At 38.2% G+C, this 23,353-nt stretch overlaps 1 protein-coding gene across 3 annotated transcripts in view; it reads left to right on the plus strand.

The window, feature by feature from the left end:
* The window catches only part of WDR27 (WD repeat domain 27), a 100,415-nt gene extending 96,402 nt beyond the window's left edge, over positions 1 to 4,013 (plus strand). For all 3 annotated transcript variants that reach the window (XM_032683846.1, XM_032683848.1, XM_032683847.1), the window contains one exon: positions 3,949 to 4,013. In XM_032683846.1, coding sequence (XP_032539737.1) covers positions 3,949 to 3,996 — 48 coding nt within the window. In that variant the 3' untranslated portion in view covers positions 3,997 to 4,013. The remainder of the gene's footprint in view (positions 1 to 3,948) is intronic.
* Positions 4,014 to 23,353: the final 19,340 nt, after the last annotated feature.

A 23,353-nucleotide genomic window follows, 5' to 3' on the forward strand; every position in this document is an offset into this window, starting at 1 on the left:
TCTTGTGCAGCCCATGTAAAGGAGAACTGTGTTCAAGAACTTTTTCTCCTCCCCATTCTGGCACCACGTGTCTGAGGTGCTTTCTAAACCTTGAATTTTCTGTAAAAAGCTCTAAAATGCACAAAATTTCAATCTTCTCTGCCCTACTTGAAAGTCTTTTCTTCCCTCATGTATACATAGACATAAAAAAATAGTCTACTCTTTCACACAATTAGTTTGGGTTTTTTGCTTGTGTTTTTTTTTGGTTTTTTTTTTTGGTTGGTTGTTTTGTTTTTGTTGTTTGGGTTTTTGTTTGGTTTTGTGTGGGTTTTTTTTTTAAGTAGTATATTGAGTTAACTCCTACTGAGATTTCAAATATAGTGTAAAACAGTTTTGGAGTATCATGTTTGGGAGCTGAGGGGTTTGAATGAAGTAACATGCTTGCATTATTGGGAAATGTAATACTGGCATAAGTTAAACTACTCTTTTCTTTAAAATCTTACTGAGATTTCTATAAATTCTAAATATAGCTCAGAACATCCTTCATTCATCAATTTTAATAGCTCTTAAGTGTAATAAATCAGGAATTTCAGGGGTCCTACAGGTTAGATTTTTAGTAGCTCTTTTTATCTATATTAATAAAGGTTGCAATCAACTTTATACTGTTATCCTATTACTATCATACTACTACTTAAAATTTCTATATTGCCTGAAATTTAACAGACTGTAAACTGTTGTTATGGGTATTCCACATTTATCTTCAGTCACTTCTGAAAGAGGAGAAGGGAAGACTTAGGGGAGATCTCATAGCCCTCTACAGCTTCTTCACCAGCGGAAGAGAAGGGGCAAGCACTGATCTCTTCTCTGTGGTGACCAGTGACAGGACCCAAGGGAATGACCTGAAGTTGTGTCAGGGGAGGTTTAGGTTGGATATTAGAGAAAGATTCTTCACCCAGAGGGTGTTTGGCCACTGGAACAGGGTCCCCAGGGAACTGGTCACAGCATCAAGCCTGACAGAGTTCAAGAAGTGTTTGCACAAGGCTCTCAGGCACATGGTGTTATTCTTGGGGATGGTCCTGTGCAGGATCAGGACTTGGACTTCAGTGATCCTTGTGAGCCCCTTGCAGCTCAAGAGATTCTATAATTCTATGAAGTACGCCACTTAGATAATTGAAAATGCTTTTTCAGCAATCAGGCATAGAAATCTATTCTAAAATCTGAAGGCTAAACTGGGCTTCCTGTGACCGTGTATTAGCAATTTAGTTGGATCAGAAATGTGCTTTTGAAGTGATTCAACAAGTTGTCCCTATTTATCCCACTTCACTTCTCACTGCTGTATGGTTTGTGAGAATGCATTTTGGGCTTGTCTCTGATAAAACCAAACCAGAAAATGAACTCCAGGGATGCACTCAGTGTGCTAACAGACTTTCAATCCATTGGACTGGAGCAGAGCTAGTTTACATTAACCCATATAATATCTAGATGTAACTCAAGGGAACCTGAGTCAGAGAAGGAAAAAAATCCACACCAATATTTAAAGAACTCAGAATGCTAATGACTCATTAAGCCCATTGAAAACTCTATTTTTTATGAAATATTTCTTTAATAATTAGGCAATTTTTTAGATTATGAGTGTTGTTTCAACTGTCTAATAATTGATATGGTGCTGCCAAAATTGTGGAGGTGGTTAAATGGAGTAGAAAGATAATTTTTTGTGATTAGTGAAAACAGAAGGACTCTGGAAGAATGTAATAGCAGTGTAGCAAATACATTTAGCAGGTGGCAGCCACGCCGTGTTTCAGTACTGTCGGAGAATATGATCGGAGGATTGACCACACATTGCAGTTTTTGAGGTTCAGGTTGGACATTAAGGAAGGGCAGTGCAATACTGGAATGAGTTGTGAAATTTTCTTGAAAATTTTCAATATTTAGCCAGACAAAGCCATAGCTAAACTCTTCTAATGTTTCCAGTGGTTGCACCTAGAGAGTGAAGATGGACAAGATGACCTCCTTGGGTCTTGTAAAACTTCAGTTTGTTTAAAATGATTTTGTTTTAAATTGAAAGCTAAGCAAGGTTTCTGTATTATCTCCTGTAATAATGAATCTTCAGTATAGAATAGAATTCATCTCTTGATTTCTCAGGTAAGATAATTTCTCTTTTGATAACATGAAATAATAATAAAAGCATTTTCTGTTTTTGTTTTTCTTCCACAAGATAAATGGCTACAAAAATTTAGAAATTATACATTATTTAGATATTTTTTAGATATGCCATCTTTACAATATGTCCTGGTTTTAGCTGTGATAGAATTATTTTTCTTCCTAGTAGCTGATGTGCTTCAGATTTAGTATGAGAATAGTGTTGATAGCACACTGATGTTTTAGTTGTTGCTAAGTAGTGTTTATACCAAGTCAAGAATTTTTCAGCTGCTCATGCCCCGCCAGTGAGAAGGCTGGGAGGGGACACAGCCAGAGCAGATGACTCAAACTGTCCAAAGGGATATTCTATACCATAAGATGTCATGCTCAGTATATAAACCGGGGGAAAACTGACCTGGTGCATCTACTTGAGAACTAGCTAGGCATTGGTCAGTGAGTGGTGAGCATTGTGAATCACTTGTATCTTATAATCATTTTATCATTATTTCTTTTCTTCCTTTTCCTTCTCATTAAACTGTCTTTATCTCAACCCATGGGTTTTCTCACTTGTTCTTTTCTGATTCTCTCCCCCATCCCACTGCGAGTGGAGGGAGGGGATAAGCAGCTGCACAGTGCTCAGTTGCCATCTGGGGTTAAACAACGACACAATAATAAGTTACAGAGGTAGATAAGGAGATACTAGAAGTCTTTGGGAATATGTAATAGTCTTAGATAGGTGTAAAAAATAGAGCTGGAGGAATTAAATCTGACAGTTTTTGGTAGTCTATACTTTCATGTTACATAAATGAGAGTGAGAAAGAAGAAAATAAGAGAACAACAGTCATGGTCTTGGGAGATAAGAGTTATGAGAGATTAGAAGAATTGATCATTGGAGATGTTGAAGGAGGGAATACAAACCCAAGAAGATAACTTATTGACCACAGAGGCTCTTCATCCAAAGGAATAAAACAAATTATTAAAAGTATCAAAGAAAGAACAAATCAAGAAAAATGAGGATGTGCAAAGGTAACCAAATGAACTGGTTGGAGAATGAGATGCATATTTGATTCCTGCTATTCAGACTTTTATCACTGGTATGAATAACTGTAAATTCTAATATGCAAGGACTAAGCATCTTGAAATTTTCATGGAAAATAAGTGGTACAGTTTGTAGATCATCCCTTTCTGAGATACAGCAGGTTTTTAAGTGCTTGTTGGTAGAAGTAATTGCAGAAAATAGTATTTTCTCTTATTTTATAATTAAGATCTTCTGAGACTGGTAAAGGAAAGCTAAATGCAGTTGAAGGCTCTTTATGCATGTATTCGAGACTTGCGTCTTCATAGAAGTTTTTCAACATACTTTCTTGCAAAGGAAATTCTTATTCTACGTTTAACACCAATAAAAATTAGAAAACCGCATTTGTTGGTATGCTTGATTTAATTCACAGTATTTTCCATTTTCATTTATTCCAGCTCTTTCTTATTTCTTCCATACTCTCTTCTTGAGTCATACACATTGAAGTCTGTTTGACTTTCTATGTGGTTTAAACATATGCTTCAGTTTTACAGACTGTTGATGTGTTAGCGGATGTTGACACAAATTTGAAAATAGTTGGAAAAGAAAAATCTAAGTAAAATGGAATTTTCAGATTAGCTTCGTTGAGAAGAGTCTATAGGTTAAGTTGTTCCTTTTTTTGGAAATGAATCCTGGACATCTTAACATAAAAGAAATATCTTAATGATCTTCATTTGGTTTGTTACTCTAAAGCAAACTGTTCTCACTGGAAAGATCTTTATTAAAGCCATATGTTCTTTTCTTTTGAACTGCAGCTCACCACAGCCACCTTGGATGGCAGACTCCAGTTGTTTCTACCCTGATACTTGCCAACCTGTGGGGCTTTGGCCGTGGTACTCCGAGAATAACAACTTGCTGAGAGAAAGAAGACTGCTAATTGGCCATAAGCAAGTGGCATAATGTTCCCTCTAAACTACAATTTTCTTCTGACTTCATTTTCTGCGAGTTCCCCAAGCTGTTCCCAAAGTTCTTCTGTTGTACAATCTGTTACCTTTATTGCAATAATAAGTACAGAAGATCAAGGAAAGAAGGAGTCTACTCATTCTGACTTCATTCTAGCAAATCACCTCAGAAGTGGCTTTCAAAAGACTTACTGAATGTTTATAGTTAGGTGTATTCTGTAGTGCTTTGCTAGACTGAGACTACTTTAGGCTGAAAATGCAAGCAAAATAACAAGTGTTACATTTTTAAAGCTAGATCTGTCTGTGACAAAATTTTTAAATTAATTTGAAAGAAAGAAGGATTGTATATCTTTCTGAAATGCCATGGGAGTCCTTCTGTTATACTTCTTTGGGGTTACTGGAGTCAGCATAGCTGTTGTTTGAAAGCAGAGTTTTACTGGCTTACTATTTACACTACATTCTGTAAATTTATTAGGGAATATGTGACAAATATCTTCTCTTTAGAAGAAACTTTTTCTGTCTTTTAAATATATGTTAAATATTTTCAGAAATGTTAAAGTAGTATGAGAATAAAATAATGGGAAAAATATTAATTTCTGGTATTTTTCCTAGTTTATTTGTCTCGATCTTAGAAAAGATTTTTTTAGACAACTGGTTTTTTTAAAAAAAACTAGACATTCTCAATGTTTGTTGACTCTAGGTAAAAGCAGAGAGCATATATTTGACTGGTGAAACGACACAGATTTTTTCTTTTGCTTACAAAATTGTGCTGCCTTTTCAGTTAAATTTGCCAGAAGAGAATTTATTAATCAGTTTTCTTTAAAAAAAAGGGAAAAACTGAAATTACCACTCCCACTTTTAACATCAATCAGTATGGCCAGATCACTTTCAATACTGGAAAAAATGTTATATTTAATAGACATCTCTAATTTATGTATAAAATATTTAATATAAATAGATAAAGTTATTTCTGTAAGTTGTTTAGTTTCTATAACTCTCTTTGGTAAAGGCTTTAGCAGTTTTTTGTTGAGCAAAATCATATACTGTCAGTATGTATCATATCCACAATGGTCTCATAAATAACTAAAGGAGTGTAGTGCAGCCAGATCATACCCTGCAGGACTCTGAATATCAGAATCAGGTTTGGTATGATCAAAGCAAATGTGGAATAACCCACTTCAATACTTTTTAATACTTGTTCAGTTCAAAATCAGATTAACCAAGACATTACCTTCTATGCTGCAGCTTCATACTAGTACACTACACTCACAAATTTTCTGCAAGATTTAAATATTTATTTCCACCACAGGGATTCTCAGAATGGTCTTTTTCAACCTTCAGTTGTCTTACTTTCTCATCTGTGTGCTTTGGACTCCACATCAAGAGTCAGTATTCAAATACAGAAGAACAGCATGGTCCATAGCTGTATTTGCAGGTAAAGTGTTTCTAAGCCATGGGTTGCAACTTACTAGTGACTGACTCTTCAGAGAGGTTGAAACGTCTGCTGAGGAGGTGTGAACTGTAATTATTACTTTTTTTTTAAGGAACCGCATTTTTTAAACAGAAGAGTAACATTCTCAGGCTTAAGGCAGAGGACACACGTAGAAAAACTTGCTTGCTTCAAACATGGAGGTTGTCACAATCTCCATGGGACTGAAATAAAAGGGAAAGACTTCCATTTTCTAGATCTCCTACCTCTAGGACTAACTGCTCTCAGTGCCGCGTCAGCCAGTATGTATACCCAAAACCCCTCTTATTCCTGGGCTAGTTTGATCTCTGCTGGAGGAGCTCTTCTACCAAATCTAATGGATTATCTCTTTTTCCTTTAAGTGAGACTCAGCTGTAGGGTACTTTCTGCTTACTTTCATCAAGGACTTTTCCTGGACAGAAAAGCCCTTTGGAACATTTTGGCCATGACCACAGCATTATCAATCCATGATGAATAGAGACCTTCATCTGTTCAGCCCTCGCAGATGTGCAGCTCTTCCACAGCCCAAGAATTTGTTGACCCCTTTTTCCCTCAGGGGATAGAGAGAATTTGCCCTTCCACACAGGCACTAAAGCTTTTCAAATGGAAATTCACAAAAAAAAAAAAAGGAAAATTCCCCCCTGGATTCCTCATAAATGCTTGAATGCTTGTGGTTTCGAGGATGGAAAACTTCAGCTGACACACTTCAAGTTTGGCAAAATTAAATGCTTGAAAGCAGGTTTTCTAATGGCAACTAGGAGGAGAGTGTTACCATCTTGTAATATTATATTTAGAATTTTTATCACCACCAAGTTTTTCTTCTGAGGTCTCTTTGATAGAAAGACACAGGAGGCTATACTTGTTTGCTAAAGAGGTACAGTTGTAAAAGATTAGTCTTCAACAGAAGAGTGTATCCACAGAAGCACTATCTATACCTTTGTTTTTTAACAGGCAAATCTGACTGTTTATATGTTCAGTTTCTGTCATAAATACATGACTATTAGAAATTAGACAGTCCCAAAAGCAGATAGGAAACGTTCCTGGTTAGCTAAGGTGGATAGCATGTCTCAGCTATAAAAAATTGACACAGACAGCTGTAAGTGTAAATATATAATAGGTCACTGTGAGGAATTTTGAGTATTCTTTCAGACTGCTTTTGAAAAAAAATAACTCCCAAATATCTTTAGAAAATTAAAAGTCTTGCTTTGAAGGAATATGTAGCAATATGTGAGGAAAACAACTGGTAGAAGAATAGTCTAGTTTCATTAAATATTTGATGTGTCATCTGTCCCTGAATGTCCTATATGCTGGGAGGAGGACTGATGTGACTTTTTGTGTGCTGTTATGCTAGGGACTTTCCCAGCTGAACATCTTCTACCAGATGCCGCAGAATTCTTAAAATGGATTTACACAGCAGTTTACACAGCACCTTCTGGTGCTCTGAAGGTCAGAAAGCACAGTAGGGTGGCCATCACTGTTTTGAAGTGGATGTTAAAAATTCTTTGAGATTAAGTGGCTTGCAAAATATGAGGTACTACTCAGTTTTCTTTGTAGAATGAGAGCTATGGGCGAGTTTGGGTTATACTATCAAGAAGAGGGGAGGAGCAAGCCCACATATGAACTCTACTTTACACCATGAAAGAAGTGCTCTTTGGATGTATACTTCAAGACTATATTGCTTTCAGTTATAAAGGATGGTTTCATTTAAATGCAAAGTTATATACTCCTGGAATATCTGGAGGTAGCGAGTGGCACTTATTCTTTTCTTTCTTCCGTTATTTCTTCATTTAGTCATACCCAATTATCTTTTCAATATTGTGTTGTTACTCATATTTTCCCTTTTGAACGATGGATAGATCTATTTTTCTCATGGTATTTTATTGCAGAAAAAGAAAATATCAATCAAAATGCTTAAAAATATTTCAAAATATTTTGGAGTATGCTTAATAAATAAAAATGAAGTATGGAATTTCTCTTAGAACATAATTTAGGATGCCTTTCTTTAATGCAGGACCAGCAGTTCAAAAATATGGACAAACAGAAATTAAAGACTAAAATAGTGCTTTCCCTGAAATCCTTGCAGGTTTAAAAGTGCAATCTTTTTTAAGGACAGTAAGATATTTTTCTGGGAGATATTACTTTTTACCTAATTGTCTACATTGAACTTCTACCCAGCCGCATTCCCATGATCACTTAAGACAAATTCTGCTCTTCAGAATTCTGCACTTCAGTAAAGCAAGAGTAATTCTGCTTGGTTTTGTGAACATGGTCTTGCTAGGAGTGGACTCTGTCTCAGGCATTTTAATAACTTTCAAGGTAGAACAATATACTTGTATTAATAACAAATTTTTGGTGAAAAAACAGTGTAAAATCTGAAAGCTAGATACACCTGAGAAGGCCTACAGAAGTTACTGATGATAAGCAAGTTCTATGTTAGCTGGTTTATGTTAAATCTTTATTTTTTTGGTGTGAATATAGTATCTTAAAGTGAAAAAATCTTCATCCGAAACTTAGTGTTTGCTGGATCCTGCATTTCAGCTCATTTTTCCAATTCTGATCCTGTGCTCCCAAATGCCTCCAGCACCTCCATTATTAGTATTTTCTGTAAATTGGATAATTTACAGAATTTGAGAGAGTGGTGGAAGTGAATTCCCTGCTGATTTGGTTCCTAGGTTATATATTCACTGCCAAAGAAGGTGTTCATTTTATTGCACTTACTCTAGATGTGGTCAGGGGGAGAAAACATTCAGTGAGACAATTAGCTGAAATTACTGCTTTCATGGAAGTCAGGACACTTCAGTTTTTACTGACGTTGTTGAGGTCAAAAACATGTAAGTGTCATTGTTACTTTGCAAGTGTTATTGTTACTTTACTATGTCACAGTGCGGATTTCTTTTTCCTTCACAAGGACAAGGACTCTGCATAGGTGCATTATTCCTCTGCTGTAAAAAACAGAAAGTCATGCACACATCTTAGTCTTATCAGAAGGCGTGGGCTTTGAAACATTATGTGGGTCTGACTGTTCAAGGAGGTTCACAGAATTATAGAATAGCTTGGGTTGGAAGGGACCTTTAAAGGTAACCTAGGCCAACCCTCCTACAATAAGCAGGAACATCTTAAAATAGATCAGATTGCTCAGAGTCCCATCCAGCCTGACCTTGGATGTTACCAGGGATGGGGCATCCACCACCTCTCTGGGTAACCTGTTCCAGTGTACCTACCGTGAGAAAGGCAATTGGCACTTGGACCAGCTCTGTTGGCCACAATGACTTCGTGGTTGTTTTACAGGTAATCTCTGCATTCATTTTCAAAGAGCTGTTCCTCATTTGCACTGATAGAATTAAGATCAGTTAAATCTCTGATTTTACTTCCCTGCACAGTCCTTGTATTGAGGTAGCACTAAATGCTGCTGCTTGGCTGTGTTGACGCAGCCTCAGGGAATTTGCATCTTTTGGAAAGGGACGGGGAAAAAAAAAGGCTACCACTCTCATCTTCAAGAAAGCATTTTCTAATGTTTTATGCAGCTTTCGTGTAAAGGCTACATTGCACCACTTCAAGAACCTACTGGACCTACGGGAGGCTCCTGACTGCTGTTTCTCTCATTAGCTATGTAGCTCCCTATGTACAGGGAGCTTGGATATTATTGCATAATATTTCTCTGGGCAGTTAAATTAACAGATGAAAGGAATTATAAAATTTTCTTAAAGCCAGAGGAAAAATGAAAACTATGTGAAATAAACAATTTCCCCATTGTTTCAGGCTTTTCATGTGGCAATTAATAGCAAAAAAGCAAAGGATAAAAGTTAACCTGATTTCGCTATGACTTTTTTTGATTTTAAAATAGGACAGTTTTTCAAAATTCTGAGCTTTATAAGACTTAAAGCTCTGTTAATTCAAAAATTTTTAGTTTCTACCTGAAAGAGGACTTCTAATCATCTACAAGCATCACCCAGCATCTTTTTGCTTGGGGACTTCAATGTGGGAAGTTAGGCTGTACAGGGAGTAAGCTTATGCACTGCCAGATCTTCATGACACATTCCATTATTTCAAGCCACAGTAAAACAAAAACGAAACAGTAAATAAGAAAAGGCAGCTATAGCTTAAATACAGTCTCAAATTAAGGGTTCACTGGAATATTGTTTGAGTATTTGCCGTTTGTTTGTGGAGTATGTAAGGGTAAATCTACCCTAGAGCCAGCTTTTAATGTGAGCTGTGAAAAGTAACAGCCCATACTAATGTAGCTGTGGTTCTGCCAAAATGCCTGTATGAGGCACTTTTTGCTTTCTCAGGACAGCACCTGTCCCAAATTTGCCATTTAAGCTCCCATTTTGGAAGAGAGATGTCTGTGTATAGTTTACTTTCCACCAATGCCCAGAGGTGTCTCGTTTTACCAATTTATAGACAGGAATCACAGGCAGCTGCCAATCCCTGGGCAAAAAGCATTGCCTCACGTCTGTGCACGCTGACTAACTGATCTGAAAGCCATACCCTGGGGAAGGATGCCGTTTTCAGGTGGTAATGATCCCAGCAAGAAGGAGACCAGAGTTTGAAATTGTTCCTGGCCCGATGCCACACACTTGGCTAGGGTTACACCAGGTGCGAACTTGACCTAATGAATATAAAACACACCCTCCACAATCATAGATAAAAAGACATCTTGAGGAAAGGAAATAGAAGCTGAAAAAAATGAATGAAATACCTTCCACCATGTGTTATCCTGGGGTGTGAAAAATACAATTGGAAGGAGCTTTTTTCCCTTCTCTAGTTGAAACCATTTTGTTTGGTGATCTGACAGAGTGGTATGTTTCATTTTACCCATTCTTCCTCTTTGCTCCCACCCATGAAGTCATAACAGTGCATATATTCAAGTGAAGCATGATGTGTAACTATGGGATTCAGTAAATGCAAAAAATTACCTTTTTTGTTCTCTCATCAAAAGACTTTTTCATTCACTAAATTATATTTTTTAATTTTTTTATTTCATGATAGCAAGATATACTGAAAGAAAACAAAGCTGTGTAATAAGATAGTGGTAAAAAAATCATTTCAGGTTCCACTGAAGAGACATACCAATGTGCTTTTATTATTCTTCTTTAGAAATAGTTATACCTTTACACTTTCCAGATTCCCAGTTGATACCTTAATAGAAATAGTCATCTTCATCATCTCACTTTTAAGCACCTACTAAAATGATTTGCATGCTGAGAAAAGGCAGAATAATCTAATATCCAATGATTAAAATAAAGACTGTAATGATGATGCGAAAGCAACATAGTTGAGGTGGAGGAAACTGGAGATTTAAGGCATTTTTCTTCAAAGTGTAGACATTCACTAAGAATAATGAAGTTGCACACCCATTATATATGTCATAATATACACACACACCACCATCATCCTTCATAATTCTTTGGCAAACAGACTGGAAAAACATTTGAAAGTAACATATGACAACTGGAACTAACACGCAGCACTATCCCTGTGAATTTCATATTTATTGTGTAGTTAATGCATTACTTAAGAATACACCTATAAAATATAATTAGGAGGGGAAATAGCTTTCTCCCAAAGGGAAGCCTGGGAGAAGGGTGAGGTTTCCTCTTGTAGTGCTTTTTCCAAACTCTTTTCCAGTAGGTTGCCAAATTGTGTTCAATTCCCAACCTTCTCTGGGATTCCCTAGGAACATATACTCCTTGTATTTTCTCTAAATGGAGCAGAAGAAGTGATGTCCAGAAAATGAGCCTGGTTAACTGACTAATTTTATGTATTTTGACTTATGGTGTTACCAAGGCCATATGTGATAACAAAAGCTATAGCCAAAATAGAAAAGATTTTTTGCTGATAATACTGACTCCAGGTTCATGGGACCCTCACATCAGGTAACCCAATGAAGAGTCTTCCCAATAAAATTGGCCTTCAATGTGATAGAAAAGAGATATTTCTCTAAAAAGGATAAATAAAATGAAATTAGTTCCTACAGCCACTTCCTGACAAATCCTACCCCCTTCACTAATATTCAGTTGGAAAAAGTTCTTAATGTAAAAGTCTGGATTCAAAAGTAATGTCAGAAAAAGACACTCTGAGCTTTCCTTGGTCTCTTGACCCCTCCTCTGCATCTGCTTTTGCAATTTGCCATTCACTAAAAAAGCACTCTTCTAGCCTTAATTTTGAGTAAAAAAAGCCTCATATGAAATGCCTCAGACTCCAGAACTCATCCTTGGCATTTTTTCCTTAAGGAGTAGAGCTCTGCAGAAATTCAAAGCTCCAGTCACATTTAGTTCTTGCTTCCCTCGCCCTTTCTTTGTGTGCACACTTCAGAGAGAGGGGAAATGTGTCTCTGGCTTCCATCTGAAGGATGGAACTAACAAATAGCCCCATCCGTGGTGCTGACAAAATGAGAATCTCTTCTTGGGAAATATTGCTGTATTGTTAAAAGGGCTTTGTTCTAAATGAGGACAAAATGTCAAAGGGCAGACTTTGGGGTTTATTTCCCATCACGAGGAGATTTCCAGGAAATTCTACTTAATGAAAGAAAAAAATTAAGTGCTCTGCTTTCCTTGCTGCCCCTGTCTTGTTTGTAAGCAGCCTGTCTCCACATCCTTGCTGTTCAATATAGAATGGATCATGGGAAGGTGGTTAGTCGACAAGACAGATACCTGGTAAGGAGATCCCCAAAGTCCTGGGTGAGCTTTAGGAGACAGTGAATAACTGCTGTTTTTCCCAAGCAGTGCAGGGAACAGCAGAGTCTGGAAGCCTGAGAATCAAAATTACTGGATGGGCAGGGAGCTTGCCGTGAAGTTCACTGCTTGACTGCCGGGCCAGCCCATACAGTAAAGGAGAAAAACTTGGAGAACTGGTGAGCTGCTTATTCACCTTGGAGTAGCCTCTGACACCTATAAACCAAAGGCCTTCAGGTTCCTGGCATGAACTTGGAGAGCCTGAGCAAAACACAGAGAGGTGAAGACCTCAAACAGGTCATTCACCAGAATGTGTACAGAGAAACCAGAAGTCCAAAGTATAGTTGGGCTGAATTGACAAACAAGCAACCAGTTCTCTGCTTTTTCTCATGGAAAATTCTCTCCATGGAAAAATTTCCACTACAGTTAGTTAACTGTTCTGTATCAGCAAACTCCAGAAATGTACAGGTTTCCAAGACTGGGACTTAGAGTGCCCATTTGCTCTGACAGGATATGTCTGCAAATCTAGCCTAGAAAAAAGTCTTGCTACTCTGCCCTTTCAGAGTAAAAAATCTGCTGGTCCATATGCTGTTTTAAAAAGTTAATTGCTTTCCTTTCCACTAGTGTTCTCTTAGATGGTCTAAAATCCTGAATTTCCAGTCTGGGAATAAACTACACTCCTCATCTCATCTCACTTATAATGTGTATTTGCAGAAGAACAAGGGATTACATTTTTCACATATTTGTCTCATAAATCATTGTCTGTTAAACCATTTATCATTTTAATAAAAGTTTCAATCAGAAGATGAGGTTACGACTAGACTAACTGGCAAAATCCCAGTGAAAGTAGTGAGCTGAGGATGCATCCTAATGCACAGCAACTACATGGGATCTCCAGGGTATGAGAAACACATTTTCTCAGTGCAACCCCCTGGTCAGCTGCTAGACCTGGCAGATCACTTTGTGTTCAAGAGGCCTAAATTCAGTAGCAGAACCACAGCTTCAAATTGTATTAACTATGTTTCACTGAACAAAGCAAGAAGTGCAGTTTTAAAATCAGTTGCTTGCCATTCAAGACCTGTCACTTATGTTATGTAATCTGCTCCCTCATTTATACCTGGAGATCGCAGACCACAGGGTATTTGCAGAGCTTGATCAGCCCATTGTTATGCTTCATTCACTGGAGAGCCCATGTGTTTGGGAAAAGTCAGTCCCAGCACTGACACATTGCCCTGATGCTCTGTGCAAGCACAGGGTCTCTGCCTGCCGTGTTAGTTGGGATAAGGCTATGACAGATTTGTGGGATGTCTGCTAGATATCCCAAGTCCCCCAGTTCTACTTAGACATAGTTTCCAGGCAATATGGTAGGAGACCTAGCCCTGTGGACATTCTCCCAGATCCAACTCAGGAATCTCTGGTATGCAAATCCAAAGGCTGTTCCTTTGGGCTGGAAAACAAAATTCAGGCATTAGGGGCTGAAAATTTTCCTGCTTTACAGATAAGATTAACTCAGTTGGTTAGAGCATGGTGCTAATAATGCTAAGGTTGCAGGTTCTGTCCTAGAATGGGATATTTGCTTAAGAGTTAGACTTGATGATCCTTGTGGGTTCCCTTCCAACTCAGAATATTCTGGGCATATGGAATGCGTGGAACTCTGCCTTGAGAGGAGTCAGGAACCATTCCAAAGCTTTCGGGTCAAGGTACTGGGCAATGTGCTTTAGGGAACCTTGTGTGCGCATGGGGGGATGAATGAGATGCTTTCCTGAGGTCATCTGCAACCTCAGTCATACTGTGGTTCTATAATGAGCTAGGAAGGCATGAAATATGCAGCATTGCTATGATTAATCAGTCAAAGGGAGGCTGGAAAACACTCGTGATGCTAAGATAAGAGGACTAAATATTAGCCTTTTGGAAGCATGTCAGACTCCAGCTTGACTTAGTTGCTCTGGCCTAAATGCTACCTAAGGGTTTTGTCAGCTAAGCTGAAAAGCTACACGCAAAATTACTGCCACCTAAGGAGTAGAGTTGTGGCAGTTCTGACAGACATACAGTATGCAGAAAAACATATCATGTTTCTGCAAGTTCAATAAAGAAATTCCAGTGCCATTTCTTCTTCGGGGTAGCTCAGTGTGTGGCTGAGAGGAATTTGTTTGTATCCCAGAAAAAGAGAAGTAAGTTAGGTTTGAATATTAATTCTTTCGGTTAAATTGTTTTTGTGACTAGTATGTGCTTCTTGGACAAAGAAGTCAAATTTGTTAGCAATTGACAATCAAATTCAGAAGTGATTTATTCATAGCCCTTACCATGTTTTTTAAATAGGAAGAAAAAACATATTTAAACTCCCTCTAGCCTACGGCCTTATATTTCTTCCATTTGGTCTCTGAAGAACTGTTGGAAATCCAAATTAAGAAGTAAAAATTCAATATTACTTTGTTAGGAAAATAAAAGCATTAGACCTCTACTGACATGAGTTTCAAATGCAATCGGAAATATGAAACAATATTCTTGATAGTGTTTTAAGTTTCCTACCACATAGATTTTCTATTTCCAGTATTATCTGTAGGATGAGTACGTGTAAGTGTGAGGGTTGTGGTTCTCAATGATTTTCAAGTAAGGGACATTCATAGCAAAGAGGTACTCATGTGATGCAAATTGTAATACTAGCACAAATGCAGAGGTGCAAAGAGTTAAAATTCTTGGGTCTGTTGAACTCACTGGCCTCAAGGTAACCAGGGCAACTAGAGGCCAGTACTTGTGGGTTCTGTTCCTATTATATGTGTTGAACTCAGCCTGCTGAGGCATGAGTTACCCTCAGGTTTTACTGTCCTTTGTTTCAAATTTCTCTCCTAGACAGTTTTAGCTGCTTTAAATTCCTTTTGTGTCTGAACTCCAGATAGCAAGATGATTCAAAGATTTGTTTTTACTTTAGTAGTGAAAATCAGTCCAACGCTGAGTAGTCAGGCTGGCTGGGTACACTGTGTCAAAACTCAAAGGCAACATTCTGCACAGCACAGTTGGAGCTGATATGTAATGTAGGATTTACCCCAAAGTATAGGCAAAGCACAATAGGTCAATGTTGCTATCTGGATGCTCTTGTGTTGCTCCTTACTGGGATAGTGGGGCTCTACTCTCGCTGCTTCTGTATGAGTTTTGCTCTCTGTTTCTTGAGACTCTGTCCTCAAAGGCTGAATTGTTTTGCTATGATGTTCTTTGTGAAGATTTAAATATGAAATGCCAAAATGCAATGCATGCAAAAGAAAGATTGTCACTTCCAGTTCCAATTGTGAAGGGTGATAATGAAGGTCACGTAACATATGGGAAACAGTACTGCTTTGTTTAGCCACTTGGCTTGAAATGTAGACTCCATGGTGCTTGCTATGCAAACAATGCTCAGTTGATCCATCAAAACAAAATCATAGCCATATATAAAACTAACAATTAAATGCTTATTCTCCGTGATCACATAACATATGGTTTTGTGCTAGAAAGTACACAATCCCAAAGGATATTATGTGAATATAAAAGATTGTTGACTCATGATGCCCCGTTTGTGTTCCCTGGCAACATCTCTTCAAGAACAGTGAGACATATACACAAATATGACCCTAATGGGATTTTTTTTTCCCTCAGCTTAATGCATTACTGCCAGCAGTCTTTAGGATCTTTGCTAGGAAAATTACACAAAAATATATTGGTAAGTTTGAACTCCAGGTTGCATTGATGATCTAAGAAGCCAGATTGAAGGACAGGATATTGACATTTTGCAGCAACTTTGAAGATGTATTTTTTTCATTCTGCTTTTCTTCTGACTTTTAATTCCTTCATGAGATAATAAATAAAGAATGAGGTGCGAATAGCTTGCTTTGGTTCATACAAATCCTAAGAAATACTGTTGGTGTTAGCCACAGTCTTTTCAAACCTTACTTTGCATCCTCTTACTATTTTGGCCTCTTCTTTAGTAATTTTTTTATTTCTCTTTCCTTGGACACCCCTCTTTGGTGCTAACTTTTTTTCATGTCATACATCTTTTTCTTATAATTCTAATTAGCCCTGATTGACTAGTAAACTAGTAAACCTTTTATTTTTTGAGATACAGAAGGATGGGGATGGTCCCCACAGTCCTGTTTATGTGTTTCCTCTGCCTAGGCAGCCCTTACTGGGATCTGGACCCTAGCGCAGATGTGTGACCTCTGCTGCTTCGCACCAGAGTGGAGGTGCACAGAAGCAGAAGTGATATGATTGGTACAGGGGTCCAAGCAGGACTCTGAGGTCCTTGGGGGCAGAGGAGGAGCAAATATCTCTCCTGGATGGAAGCAATGACAACAAGGGTCTGACAAACATGCTATTAGTAAGTGCAAAAAGGTCCTGAAACCTCCTACTAAGAGAGAGTAGTGTGCCAAGCCTCCTTCTTTGAGGTGGGAGTTATTGTCTGGATGGCTATACCAGAGTCCTGACTGCAGTGCACTGCTCTGCATCTTACTGTGCCCAAAACCTGGAGTCACCTTTGTCCTTCCTACAGCAGATTTCCACCTCTCCAGGTGTATTTAACACCTGAAGCACAGTGTGGAAGCATTGCCGCATATTTTCAAATGAAAATTGGATTAGCAGGATTTACACAATAATTTGTTCACAAGTTTTGTCCCACTTCTATTATTATTATTCATTCTGAAGTGTTTCTATCTAAATATAGGTATTGTAAAAGTTTTTTTTCTTTTTTTTCCATTACTTGTGTGTGTAAAAAAACCCAGTGTGTTTAAGTATGTGAATTGCACAGGTGACTTAGAACTGAGTTACTATTTCAGTCCTTAGATTGGATGAAAAATTAAATTTCAGTAAATTTTACGTCTTCCAGCACAAACAGTGAATACTTGTTCTGGCTTAGAGGTCTTCCTGTCTGATTTACAGATGGATTTTAGCAGGAATAAATAAGTACTAGATGAAGTTCTGCATTTGTGTTAGTCTGTTGCTGACTGTCCAGGAGGAAACATGGGTGTTACAAAACAAAAATCCTAAAGTTTACGAAAATATTTTTGAAATGCTCAACTGTTTCTGATTAAGGTATTATAATTTTTAAATCTTGTTCTTATTCTCTAAGTATGTTCCTGTTAATCTGCCTGCTCTGATGCTTTCAGTTACCTACCTTCAGAATGCCCTGGAGAATCAATAAAGTCCTTTACTTGTCCTTACTGTGGCAGTTTAGTTCCTCCACAGAGGTGGAAGTGGAGGTGCAGAGCTGTTTCATTTACACAGCAAACCTGTAGTAGATGTTGGGAAGAATCTCAGATTCATTGTTCTCTCTCCAGCCGAGTCACAAGCTGCCTCATTTCAGTGCTATCTCAGCTGTGAGTTGGCCATGTCACTGGGAAAACAACCGTGAAGGTTTGTCCAGGAATTAAAAATCCTATGCTCCACAACAGTTGATATTCTGCTTCCTGAGCCAGTTTTAGACAACATATCGGTAGTTTATAAAGCAAATCTTTTATCTTTCCTGTCTCCATTCAGCTAAAGCTGTAAACAGGATATGTTGTGTAATTTTTCTAAACTGAGCTGGACTGAATGTGGCTGCATCTGTTAATCTGTTAATCTGTTAATCAAACTGAGTATCTGCAAACATTTGATTGTCTAAAAAGTACTGAAAGGTCTGCTTTGCTCTCAGTTGCAGTCAGCCATGCTGACCCACAGGAGCATTGCAATATGTCTTCTGGGCTATCATCTGAATTAAGAGCTATCAGATGGACAGAAATCCAGCTCTGACTTTTGGCTCTGACAGTAAGGCTACAGGTAAGGTAACAGATCAATGTGCTGAGAACTTTCCAGTTCACTGGGTAAAATCTCATTTCAGTGTAAAATATTCAACTGCTAAGGTAGAAAGCTGTGTATGAAATGCAGACAACTAACTGGCAGGCTGCAGTAGTGTGCAGGCCAGGTCAGAGATTTATACTAGCCTGCACCGTGATTAGGTCACTGGCAATCTGTGGAAACAAAGCAGGTTGTACTACAAAGTGAAGGAACTGCTTTCCAGGTCCTGAGAGGAGGGTTTATGTTTGCCAAAACGTTCAGAAATCTCATAAACAGCCAAATGGAGACTTCTTTATCTGAGATATTTTATCTTGTCTGCCAAGTCTTTAGCTCCTGAAACAAAGAAATTCTGTCTTTGCTCATGCAGAGCATGGCATCTACTGCTAAAAGCTACAGGGGACATTGCCCTGTCAAGCTATCAGGCACTGTGTGGCTACCAGGTTCTTCCCAGAACCACGCTTCTGGCACAGGCTCAGAACCAGGACAAGCATAAGCGAAAGGAAGGGGCCACTGGCATGCAGTGCTACCAGAGGTGATAGAGAGAGTGAAGGTGTTGGCCACACTGGTCTCCAGGTGCTGATTTCTCAGAAGAAAGGCCAATTCTGCTTGGGGGATGCAAGAAGAGGAATGAGAATTGAGAGCACAAATCCAAAGGACTCCAAAGAGGGACAAAAGTGTCAAGAGAGAAAGAGAAACATTGGTCTTTTTGAAGCATAGAGCAGACAGCCATGCATGGAGATTTTGTGAGTCCATATGATTTACAAGAGAGCTAAATAAGATCTGTGAATCACAGAATAACAGAATCACAGAATCACAGAATCACAGAATCACGGAATCACAGAATCACAGAGTCACAGAATATACTGAGTTGGAAGAGAACCACAAGGATCATTGAGTCCTGTGGCAGTAAATCTGCATTATATGGGAAAACTGTTGTTTAAACATGTCTTAAAATGGCTTTTGGTGGTCTCTTTGCAAACACATGCTTCTTCTTCCCAACACTCCCCATGACAAGTGTTATCCCATGCAAGAATGTCCTGAGAAGATATCCTGAGGTGTTCTCATTGGCCCCTTTTAACCCCTTCCTATTGGTTGTTAACCCCTTCCTGCAACCTGTAATTGGTTACTCTGTGAATCCTCCTAAGCCTATAAATGTAACACCCCCAACAATAAACTCTCTCTTGCCTCCTCTCCACGCCAGTGTGCTGTCTCTGTGCTGGCCACGGAACCACGTGGGTGGTGGAAGGAGGGGAAGGCACCTCTCCCCTCCAGGCTCAGGACCTGAAGAAATCCCTGATGCTGGAGTTGCCTATCCTTCAAGACGTCGGAATGGTTCTTCAGATGGAAATGGAACTAGAACTGGGCAGCCCCATGCCATGGAGGGAAAGAGATCCAGAACTGATGCCAGAGTCCAACCCTTAGCCTTGCACGGGCCCATCCCCAAGAGTCACACCATGTGCCTGAAGCCATGCTTTGGGCTGCGTTTGGCCAACATATTAAACAAAGCAAACCTGCTGCCACTGGTTACTTAATACAGAGGGCAAATTTTGCAGGTCATTGGTCAAGCCCATGTTAGCTGTAAACACACGCATATGCATCGAGGACAACTAGTTTTGGGGTTAGAAGAAGATGGCATTAATTTTCTTCATGGCTGAGAGGGACCAGTCCAGGCTCAAATGGAGACACTCAAGGGAAAGGGCACCAGAGACCCCTTCAGTATGACACGTGTCCTTTACTGTGGTCATCACCACCCTCACCATTATGCTTTGCAAATGATGTTCTGAAATACAGCAGTTTATAGTGTGAACAATTTCCCCCCATCTTTTATCACTTTTTCATCTTTCTTGGTTTCTTTCTTTGATTTTTTAAGCGCTTCCAGACAACCTTGTCACTCAGCTCCCTCAGCATATGTGCTGTTGTATTCCCTTGGAGCAGCTAGCTGTTTCTTTACAGGGACACAGTTGGTTTTCATTAGTGGATTTCTCTATAACTCATATTTGAGATGATTCCCTTCTCTTTGGAAAGTTTCTTTCCATTCTGAGGCATTTTTGCTCTTTCTCCTTATGCTGACAGTGAGTTGAAAATGCATGTTTGCCTTCACAAGGAGGTTGGGTTTTATTGTTTTCCTTTTGTGACTGAAGGCATATGCTGATCTCACAAGCTGTGTCCTGTATGGCACAGCATCTTTTAATCAGAATAATCAAAATAATCGGAATAATCATATAATAAAAATAATATTGATAAAAATTATTATTTTTAGGGATCTGAAGTATGAATCAAGTTTTATTGAATGGATGCTCTTGGATGAGCCATACTATATAAATCAACAGCAAATTAGGCTCAAAAAACAGGCAGATGTTACTTAAAATATTATGTTGCATTTAAAAATAATAAAGAAAAACATAAATAAAATAAGTTGACTGGGACTCTGATCCTCAGAGTCATTGTTTCCTCTCAATATTAGACTTACAATTTAAGAGCTGAAAAGAAATGATCCTTCTTTCTATGAAATTCTCAACAAAAAACAGTTCAACCAGGCAAATATAAGACCTGCAATGAGTACACCACTCATTTAATACATATATATCAGGTGGGCCACACTGAAAAAATTGTACTAATAGTTATGTAAAAGAAGTCTCAGTGTTAACAGGGCAAGAAGTAAAAAGGGAACTTTTCCATCCTAACACACCTTAACTTTGAATAGGTAAATGTACCCTTAACATCATTAAAACAATGGAACATTCTCTCTGTTGTGTCCTATACGCAGCACCCATATGGGATGCTGAGTAGGAGGGTACTTTTAGAAATGAGATGCTTCTAGTGCCTGAAGGGATTTGTGTTGACTACATGACTTACTTGCACCATCAGAAAAAAAAGGATGTCTCTGGCCCAAACCCATGATACAGTGGCAAACTCAGAGAATGGATTAAAAAGGAAAAATGCAACTAACAGAAATTGTAAAAGGAGAAAATAGACAGAAGTCAATATAGTTTTATTGTATTCTAATATCATCAAACACAGATGTCATGGTTTGAGATATATTAAGTCCAGAAATTCTAAAGATGAGAATATCTTTGGCATTCTGATACTAATTTTAAATAAGTCCTTGAAAACTGAGAATGCACCAGAAAACTGGAGTATGCTAATGTTCAATATTTAAGAAAAGTGCTACACTGTGTTCAGATAAAAAAAATACTTTATATGAATTAGGTCTTGGGTAAAATAATAGTTAAATTGATACAGAAGTCACATGATGGTTTAAAACCAAGGCTATAAATTCTGACAGCATACTACATGAAAAATTATAGTGAAACAAAAGTTATAACATCTTTGATGTACTGCATAATGGAGTGTATTTAGTCTTTGTAAAGCTTTTTGTTTAATATGGCATGGTATTTGAAATTAGCACTGCATAGTAGCAACACATTTTAAATGGACTAAGGGTTTTGTGTGAGATGAATCTCATAACATAATGAAAGAGTAATCATCACCGAAGAATTATTATCAAATTAATCATCTCACAGCCATTGTTGCGCTGGCAATCTTCAATGAATCTATAAGATGGAGGAGAAAATATAAAATAGATAAAATTTGACAGTGGAAGTCCCATACCAAAGTGAGAACACAGCAGTTGGAAAAGGAGTCATAGTAGACTTATAGCTAATGATTAATCTGCAACATGAAACTGGAATACGACTGAGGAGACTTAGGAGAGTAGCAGACTGATTTTATTTTGAACTCATCAGACACCAAAGATCAATGCTGCTGTCAAACCAGTCATCATGAAAGATGAAAAAAATAGAGAGTGAATGTAAAAAAGAATATCAGAAACAGTTGAAGAGATGGAGAAATGATTCATATTGCAGTATTTAAGCTGCGTCAACTGTTTAGATTATCAAAGAGAAGATGGGTCTTCATTGCTCTATTTGAATACCTTCAAGTCTGGGGCAAAGCAAATACTAAATTTTTATTTAATCCATAGAAGAAAAGATAACAAGAATCTGTAGTTATGCGTTTTTAGCACTACACAAATAAAAATATCAAGGGAATTTGTGGATTCTTCATCTCATGATTTCCCCAAATAGAGGTGCCTTTGACAGTACTGAGAATGAATAAAGTAACAAGAATGGAGGAAAAGGACCTCCTCCACAACAGAGCCATGAGACCTGAGTGCCTTTAAATCCAACCTAACCCTATGTTGATGGGAAAGGTGCTTGGCCATATCCCTTCACACAGATCCTTTCTAGGAGGTAGTTAGTGAACTCTGGAAAAACCTTAAACAATCATCTCAAATTTGTTTTTCATTCTTCTGTAAATTATAGTAGAAGCAGTAGATTAGTAACAAAGTTTCAAGCAAGAGGACTTAGGTCTGCTCCCACATCCTTGGCTCCTTAGCTGTTCGTTTTCATTAACAGAATGCAGTTATATTTGAGAAGACAAGGATATGTATGTTGGTGACATTCATCACCAACATTTAACTCCATGTCTGCAGAATATTCCAACACAGTGGGTGAGACAGAAAATGGAGTTGTGAGCCACCTGTATCCATTTTAATCTTTTTGTCATACAGGAGAAGTTACAAGGCCACTTGTAATTGCATCTTCTGAAATTCTGCATGAGAGCAGAAAAAGTCCAAAAGGTCCTTTCTTGCCGCCATTAAACATTCCTATCTAGGCTGGTAGGTCTGAAAATGTTGATTCAGGTATACAGGTGATAATTTCTTAAAGTGACAGAGTGGTGGGAGTCAGTTAGATGTTCAGAGATACCCAAAAATTTTGCTTGAACCAAGTGTTAGCTAATGTTTCAAACTCAGAATGTTCTCTTGGGATAGACATTTTGCAGGTCAGTTGCCTCATAACTAGACGCAATTTATTCTTAAAGGTAAATCAAGCAGTAGAGTATTTATTGAGTGTTGAGTAATTGCTGAATCAGTGCTATTAGTTTCTTTTAAACAGAGAATCAGATGCCAAAGTTGTGCCTGACAGCTAATTTAGACTTACGGGGAAATTGCGGGTCTGGGTTTTTCACCTGGATAAGCTATGCTAATTGGATTTGGGAGATGAATGGTAATAGAAGTCCATTCTAATACCTGAGGTTGTGGTTACTTGTAAGGGCAAAGTCAGAAGAAAGGGATGCAGAGTCTCAGGGGGAGTTAGAAAAGATGCGATTTTGGTATGGCCAGTACTTCAAGTCCTTCAGAGGAGGTTGTGCACAGATTTGAAGGTGAGTGTTCTGAGAGGCTGGGAGGCATTAGACTTGCTATGAAGCTTTGGGTCTGGGTTAGTTTTGCCTTAGCGTAAAACACTTTTGAGTATTC

Source organism: Chiroxiphia lanceolata, chromosome 3 (assembly GCF_009829145.1).
Source record: "Chiroxiphia lanceolata isolate bChiLan1 chromosome 3, bChiLan1.pri, whole genome shotgun sequence".
In the NCBI taxonomy this organism is placed as follows: Eukaryota; Metazoa; Chordata; class Aves; order Passeriformes; family Pipridae; genus Chiroxiphia; species Chiroxiphia lanceolata.